Below are 9245 nucleotides of genomic sequence, written 5' to 3' on the forward strand. Positions count from 1 at the left end.
GTACCCCTTCCAAGATGAATAAATAATTAAGTTAAATATGTACCAGGAATCAGGCGTTACAATTATCAACATTATCATATATTATATCAATGAAAGACAAATAGACAAATGGTTTTCAAGTACTTGCATAACAAACCTCACTACAATCATCATAATCTACTCTCATAACTTAACACTCAACCCTAATATATTATGATTTATACAAAGATGAACAAACCCTAATTACAGTGAACCAGAGAGAAACAAGAGGGGACACGTGATATATTTGTGATGTAAATAACTCGAATGAGCTGCAAACCACTTCGAAGTAGCTTAAGTAGTCGGGTTAAGAACCGACCCAAAGTCCGCGTTCTCTTACAAACTATATGAAGAAAATGACTCTACTGCCCCTCCAGAATAGCACACCCACACAAACAACCCTTGAACAAAATAATTTAACAAACTAATCATATAAAACTTACCAAAACAACCATGCAACATCAAGAACATTACAAATACAATCCAATACATAAAATGTTAAGTTTGACAAATAAACATTTGTTATTTTTAGCAAGAACTTTTCTCTTTCTCGGGTGTGAACTTTCAACGTCATCATTTCTTAAAATGTTGGTCGTTTATTTCATCATTTTCGGGACAAACAACGATGTATTTGGCGTCCGATCATCCAATGATGAATACAAAGATGATGATGACATTTTAATTGAAATTGATAAATGATTATAAAAGTATTGAGTTGTGATTAAAAATGTAAGGTATAGATGATATATAGGAGTTAAATGAATAAATGAAATAAATATATATTTAAGATTATAATTGTTGGGTGTTAAGAAGTTGAGAGAGTTATAAAAAATTGATATCATAACTGCATCATCTTTACCAGCTCACTCACTAGAGTAATTACCACATCGACACCGGTTTACTAAACAATTCTTATTATGGCTTAAAAGTCTAAAATTCATCAATACGGTTCTCAAATGCCAAATGGGCATCCACAAATAACTTTTTGTTCATGTTTTAAATATTTTATACTTAATTTTAACATTTTCTTTTAAATATCACAATGAGATATTTGTGCTCATAAAATAGTGGGGCAGTCGTTACAGTCAACCCGTGCCGCGTTTATTTAAGTCGGTGTTCCTTACACGCAGCCTTTTCATGTGGTATAAAATCAACCCCTCGTTTCCCCCGAATCATTCAAAGTTATTCTGCCAAATTCATCGCAACTCACTCAAATCCCCCAAATTTTCTTTTCGAAAACGATTTCACGAAAAACCCCTTTACTCACTTGCGATCTTGATTTGATTTTGAAAAAAACTGTTCAATAATCCGAAGATGGTTGCAGAAGCAGTAGAAGTTTTGTGCGGACAGAGATTATGTTCTGCTCAATTTGGTATTCCTGATCCGAAATCCGACGCTGTTTTACCTGAACCCGACTCTGTCTCTATCGATTTCGTTTCAATTCCCGATTTGGTAATTTCTTCTTTATCTTTGGCCCTATGTTCTGTTTTTCGATTTGTTTGTGGCGATGTGTAATTAGGGTTTAGGTCTACCTTCTTTTTATCTAATCTCTTAGGATTTTTGTGAAATTGGGGTTATTATCTTTTCGTTTCTTTCTTGTATCTTCAGTTCATCTCAATCTTTTCTTATATTTCTTGTATCTTCAGTTCATCATATGAGGTAATTATCTTAGTAGAGAAGCATAGTTTCTACAATCAACCTGTTATTATAAAAGGGGGATTACAATTAGTAGCAACTAATTATCATCTTTGTATCAATAATAGCAACGATCTAAATTTTCTTTATCTTTACATTAAACTTGCGTTTCTTATTGTTTACAACAACCCACCTAATGATTCTGTTATACTTTCTCTTTTTTTCTATTGCAGTATTGTGCTTCAAATCTTTCTTATCAAGTTTGAACAAAAGTCGTTGCTATTTCTTAGATCTAACCCTTAATCTCTTCTTTGTAGGTTGTGGAATCTTCTTCTACAAAATTCACTCCAACAATCCGATCCGGAAGTCACACCGACATCGGACCCCGAAGATCCAACGAAGACGAACACATCCGAATCGACAATCTTTCCAACCAATCAGAATTGTACACGTGGCCTCTCCCAACCTCTTTTTACGCCATTTTTGATGGACACGGAGGCTCAGAAGCTGCGTTATATCTCAAAAATCACGCCATCAATTTACTTTTCACCGATCCCGATTTACCCCAAACTTCCACCATCAACGAATCATTCTTACAAAAACTAGAAAACTCTCACTCCAAAGCCTTCTTACTAGCGGACAAAGCTTTAGCCGACGAATGTAGCATCAGCGATTACTGTGGGACCACCGCTTTAACCGCCCTAATCCTCGGGCGGCACTTGGTGGTGGCAAACGCCGGAGACTCCCGGGCGGTGCTTTGCCGGAAAGGTGTAGCTGTCCAGATGTCGCAAGATCATAGGCCGAGTTTATTGGAAGAGAAAATACGGGTCGAATCAGTGGGCGGGTTTATTGAAGACGGGTATTTGAATGGTGAACTTGCGGTCACACGGGCTCTTGGGGACTGGTTTATGAAATCTCCGGGTGGGTTTGATTCGGGGCTGACCGGAAAACCAGATATCCGGCGGGCAGTTCTGACCGAAGATGATGAGTTTTTGATTATTGGGTGTGATGGGATTTGGGATGTGATGTCTAATCAAGAAGCGGTGGCGGTTGTTAGGCGGGAGCTTGGGCGGTGTGATGACCCGCAGCGGTGTGCGGTTGAGCTTGTGAAATGTGCATTGAGTCGGGACACGAGTGATAATATTACGGTTATTGTTGTTTGTTTTTGGGCAGCGGGTTCGGGCAGGGGTCAAAGGCCAAGGTTTAGGTGCAATGGGTTGACCGAAGAAGCCCGAGCTCGGCTCAGAAGTCTGCTGGAAGGGAACTAAAAGGTGTTGTATTGGTTACATGAGTCTGATAGGATAGTGGGCTACTGTGTTATCTGATTGAGTCTGACAGTGGGCTACTGTGTATCTGATTTAAATATCAGGTGATGTATGAACAATGTGGGTCAACTCAGCTCAGAGTTGATGGGATATGGGATGGAAAGCATATTAACCCTAAAGTATGCAAAGTTGGGGTGCAATTTGTGAATAGAATTCATTTATTTTGGTGGAGAGGTAGAAAAAGCACTAAAGCTGACTTCAATTTTGTAGTGGGATAAACGAGATCCTGTTGTGTCTTTTTGCTTAAAAGTGGAAATTGTTATAAAAAACATTGTTTTGTGTGTGTATTGGTTATTATGGGTTTGAAAAAGATGTACTTTGATTTTGTAATATTTCACATTTCTGTTGTACATTTGAGAACTTTTTTCCATGAATATCATTCAAAAGATAATCGATTTGTAATTATCAATAAAAATCATTGATTCAACAGGTCGAGCTGTTTATATTATTCTAATCTTTGAGTTTTTTAATTGACAAAACTACAAATTTGGTCCTTGTGGTTTGTAAAAAATTTTGGATTGGGTCCAAAATCTTTTTGACTTGCATGGATGGTCCAGATTCAGAAATTTTCTGTGATTTTAGTCCTAAAAATGTTAAAATGACTATTTTGCCCTTATTATTTATATTTTACATTTTTATAATTTGTTTTAGTATTTAAATAATCATAAAAAATAAAAATAAAAATTATCACCCTCTTTAACAATTATGAAAAAATAAAAAATAAAATCAACTTCTCTCTCTCTCTAAGTTCATCTTCTTCCTCTGTCTGCATCTTCTTCTTCCTTTATCTGTAAATCCGATGACCTCCTTATCAGATGCATCTCTAAGTAAACAGGTTCAATGACTTTCTTATCACTGTCCACCCTACCAATTCCAACATCTAATTTGGAGGTTTTATGCACAATCAAGAACAAACATGGCTGCAGGTATGTCTATTGGAGAATACGAGATTTTACAGAATTTAGATTGATTAAATAGAGCAAGAAGAAGCAGTGATGCTACTGGTTCTGATTTGGGGTATCGAAAACGGTGTTGGTTGATTTCTTGCTAACTCCCATTCATCCACACCGATGTTCAGACATCAATCCCCTCCAGATGAGTTTTGTTGATGCTAGTATTCTTATCAGTGAAGATGGGTGAGTCTTGATTTTAGCCCTATTGCAAAACAATATGATACCCTTCGTAAGGAATCACCAAGAGGGTTAGTGGAATACTAATTCTGGAAGAGAGTTAAGTTGACTTTCTCTCTGTCCCTCTCTTTCTCTCTCTCCAAAAAATTTGTATGTGTGTGTGCTTCGTTAGAAACCAAGATTTTCAATATCCATAGATACACACACACAAACACTCTACAATCAATTTGAAGGTTTGAATCTTAACATTACAACCCTAGATTTGAAATATTCATGGAAGTCAAGCCTTGAATTTACAAGACCCATGTTGAATCGACTCAAATCGATTCATCTCGGTTTAGTTGGACCTTGAACCTGTAATTGAAGGATAAGGCTTCCATGTCTCTCTATCTCGGTTCAGTTGGACCTTGAACCTGTAATTGAAGGATAAGGCTTCCATGTCTCTCCTATCTTCTTCTTGACCAAGACACCCATCTGGACTAATCAGATGAAAAAATTCAGAATATGGTATATCCATACTTCATTCATAGATTGAATCGATTTGAGCATGAGATGAATAGGTTTATCTCGGTTCAAAATCGCCGCCACATTCAAATCAGAAAAATGGAATAACACCAACACCCACAATCGTGGATTGAATCGATTCTAGGGAGTTATGGCATTCGAGGGCTAATCGGGATAAATTGCGAGCCAAATGTGGTTGCAGCAATGGCCGACAATTGTGTCGATGACCATGGGTTTAGAGGATCATAGTGGTGTCATTGGGTTTAGGGAGGAGTATACGAAGGGAGAAGAAGAGTCTGAGTCGTGGTCTTCTTAGTCATTAGAGAGAGAGAGAGAGAGAGAGAGAGAGAATGAGAAGTGGGCCATTCTTTTCTTTTCTATTTTTAATTGATAAAAGATTAAAATAAGAATACAAAAAGGAAATTAGAAGGGTAAAATCGTCCTTTCAAGTTTCCTTAGGACAAAAACACAAAAATTTCTTAATTTTAGGACTAAAACCACGGAAAATATTCGATTTCGAACCTTCCATGCAAGTCGGAAACTTTTTGGACCTTATTCAAAGTTTTTACAAACCACAAGGACCAAATATGCAGTTTTGTCTTTTTAATTAGTGATTTGTTTTTTGGCGCAATTGTTAGGTGTAAGTTTTGTTAGTGTAGTAACAAGTTAATTATGATTTATCAATTTTACGATTACAGTTTGGTGGATCATAAATTATTTAGGCTTAACGGAGAATAATTCGTTTGAAAAAAGGAAAATTCAACATTGATGGATTATGATTAAATCAACTTCATTTGCTTTATAATGACTAGGTGTGAGACCCGTATATTATACGGATTGATTAAAAAAAATTAAACATTAAAGTGTAAACAGAAAATATTTTTTAATATAACTTTAAAATAAGAAATGAAGAAACGTATTTATTGCAATTTAATATCATATATATATATATATATATATATATATATATATATATATATATATATATATATATATATATATATTATTTTACATATATAAGTATATAACTTTAATTTTAAAATGAAATAACTCAAAAATTGACAAGTAGATAATATTTATTTCAAAAATATCATAAAATAACAAGTGTCAAAACTCATGAGAGATTGACATGTGTCAAAAAAAACCTTCATTTATTAAGAAGGATGATGCATATATTCTAAAGATGTGTTGAGATTAAATTTGAGAAGTCCACAAAAAACCAATAAGGAAAGTGTTTGTGAAATAAAAAAATATTTTTGAAAATAATTTTTTACTGCCCCTTAAAAAGTAGTATTTAAAAAATCATTCTTGATATTTTGAAAAATAGCTTATACTTCCCACTTAAAATGATTATAATACCTCCATAAAATAACTCAACAAGTTTAAGCGTTTTAGGTTATTTTGTTTAGTTATTTGGATTTAATAAATATATAATATAATTTCATCGAACAAAATTGAAATAATTTAAAAGGAATTGGAACAAACATGAGCGACTAAACTCTCGCGAATGGTTCATGTCGGTTCACGAGACCTTCACGACCATCCGATAACCATGCGTGGAAGCTTTATATTTTTGACATTGAGTAAATGTCAGTGTGCGAATGTGTAACCCTATTTCCATGTGTGATTCGATAACATTTTTGAAAATATCATTTGATCTACTACTATTTCCCGACCTCATTGATCATCAAGTTGAAGGTGCACTTTATGACTAAAAAAGGGAGATGACATCTCTTGCTCCATCGCAAACGACGTTGTTTAGAAACTCATGTTTTAGGTCGTCGTTGGAGATGCGTAATCTGAATGGGGACCCTCTGCTTATCAATATAATCATGATTTCAATGATCCATCATGAAATGACAATGGTTTTTTACATTCTTAACTTGGAGTATACGAGCTGGGTTTTGGATGTGAGGATTTTTGTCTTATATTCGGTCTACGGTTTGGTAGTGTTACATGGGTGGATGAAAAAAATATCTTCCAGTTTAAGATGCAGTGCTTCTTGACAAAAATCCTATTAATCTCTTATATATATATATATATATATATATATATATATATATATATATATATATATATATATATATATATATATATATATATATAGAGAGAGAGAGAGAGAGAGAGAGAGAGGATTCAATTCAAAAAAAAATTGAGAATGGAAGAATCATTCTCAGCCACATATTTATTTTGCCACAAAATACTTAAGCGTACCGGCGGAAATAGATAACGGATAAACATGTGTTATCCAACCAAACATGTTTCTTTAAACTATGTTAATCATTACCTTAATATACACAAAAACATATTTTTTTGTTTTTTTTTATTTTTATAAAGTTATTTCTATCGAAAAATTATTTTAAATATATCAAAATTCATAATTTTTTATTCTCTATAAATAGACATCCATATTGATATAATTTTAAGATAAAATAAAAAATTTATTTTTTTAGAGTTTCAGCTCTTGTTATTCATAAGTGAATAAAAATCCATCAGATTTTTATTATAATACATTCGTTATTCACTTATGAATAAACTGTATGCTTAACTTTTTTTATAGTTTGAGTATCGTTCATATATGAATATAACACGTAATAAAGTTTTCTTACTTAAAATATATTTTTTACATCATCTTTTGTGTTATATTATATTTATATATGAATAAAACGTGTATTAGTTGTCGTCATATTTTATATTCATATATGAATAAAACATTTATCAGAATTTTGTTACAGTTAATTTGGTAAGGACTCGTCAATCGGTTCAACCGGAGTTTCCTCCTCGGGTTGAGTGCCAGCGGTAGAGGTTTCTTCATCTATCGACTCTTGAATCTCTTTAAGTTCGATTTGCCTCCCACTGTCTCCTTGGCTTATGAGTTCTCGCTCTTGGAAAACTCCTCTTCTCACAACGAAGACAACATTGTCCTTCGGTCTATAGAAGAGATATCCAAAGGATTTCTGCGGGTAGCCAATGAAAATACATCGCTCACTACGAGGTTCGAGCTTGTCGTGAGTATCTCGTCTTACGAAAGCCTCGCAACCCCAAACCTTGATGTGTGCTAACGAGGGAGCTTTCCCTGTCCACATCTCGTGAGGTGTTTTGGCAACCTTCTTAGTAGGGACTCGGTTAAGGGTATGGGCGGCAATCTCTAAGGCATACCTCCAAAAAAAGATTGATAGTGAAGCACGACTCATCATAGAGCGAACCATGTCCAACAAGGTTCGATTACGCCTTTCTGCCACACCATTCAACTGCGGTGTCCTAGGAGGCGTCAATTGCGAAACTATTCCACACTCCTTGAGATAATCGTGGAATTCAAGACTTAGGTACTCTCCTCCTCGATCGGATCGAAGCATCTTGATTTTCCTGCCCAATTGATTCTCCACTTCATTCTTGAACTCTTTGAACTTTTCAAAGGTTTCTGACTTTTGCTTGATTAAATAGATATACCCATATCTACTATAATCATTAGTGAAAGTCACGTAGAAGCGGTTCCCATCCTTCGTGGTTGATCTAAATGGTCCACATACATCGGTATGTATTAGGTCCAATAGGCCCTCACCCCTTTCACACGTACTCGTGAAGGGTGATTTAGTCATCTTTCCAAGTAAACAAGACGCGCACGTGTCATCTTCCCTAAGGTCGAATAACTCCAACAATCCATCCTTTTGGAGTTGGGCTATGCGTTTCTTGTTGACATGTCCAAGACGACAATGCCACAAGGATGCTTTATCCATACTAGTGGAAGAATCTATGTTCAAAACATCATTTCCTAAGTTATCAACAATCATAACAGTTTCATAAATTCCATTACATGGTATAGCTTCAAAATAAAAGACACCATTTAGATAAGCCAAAATAGAACCATTCTCATTAAAAGAAAATCTAAAACCTTGTCTATATAAACTATGAAATGAAATGATGTTTCTAGCCATTTCTGGCGAATAGCAACAATTGTTCAAATCTAAACATAAATTATTCCTAAGCACTAAAGAATACACTCCAATCTTGGTCACAGGCGACGATCTTCTATTCCCCATGATTAGATTGATTCTTCCTTGCTCCACATCCCTACTTCTTCTTAGTCCCTGCACATTAGAACAAATGTGGTAACCACAACCGGTATCAAGAACCCAAGAAATTGATGGGTTTTGGTCATAAGACATCCTATGTGCTCATACAAACCCTAATGCTTGGATCTAGGTTTCTCTATTGTACATGCTTTGAATCCAAGACTATAAACCCTAATTCTAGCATTCAAGTAATCATATTAATCATAAGAATAAGTTTATAATGTTACCTTGATTGTTATGTAGCAATAACAATCCCAATTCCTCCTTGAATTGACTTTGGAAGGCTTAGAGTCACAAGTGTCACTCCTCTAATGGTTCACAAACACCATAAGCAAGAGGATGAAGAGGAGAGAGGATGGAGGCTGCCCAAAACGTGTTCTAACCCTAGAAAAAAGGTTCCTTGTCCACGTTTTTGAGGCATAAAGGGTCTTTATATAGAAAGGCTGTTAGGGTTATCTAACAAGGAAACCCTAATTTGGTTGCTTAAGCCCTAAGCAACCCATGGAGCCCTTTTCTTAAAGCCTTGGACGACTTCATATGGGCTTCCCCATTAGAATCCG

At 35.0% G+C, this 9245-nt stretch overlaps 1 protein-coding gene across 1 annotated transcript; it reads left to right on the top strand.

Annotated features, from left to right (window-relative positions):
* Nucleotides 1-1147: 1147 nt before the first annotated feature.
* On the top strand, nucleotides 1148-3407 carry LOC111882210 (probable protein phosphatase 2C 47). Its single transcript, XM_023878566.3, has 2 exons — nucleotides 1148-1470; nucleotides 1971-3407. Exons 1-2 carry the CDS (start codon nucleotides 1333-1335, stop codon nucleotides 2919-2921), a joined length of 1089 nt encoding a protein of 362 aa, XP_023734334.1. The 5' UTR covers nucleotides 1148-1332; the 3' UTR covers nucleotides 2922-3407.
* Nucleotides 3408-9245: the final 5838 nt, after the last annotated feature.

This window comes from Lactuca sativa, chromosome 6 (genome assembly GCF_002870075.4).
Source record: "Lactuca sativa cultivar Salinas chromosome 6, Lsat_Salinas_v11, whole genome shotgun sequence".
NCBI lineage: Eukaryota > Viridiplantae > Streptophyta > Magnoliopsida > Asterales > Asteraceae > Lactuca > Lactuca sativa.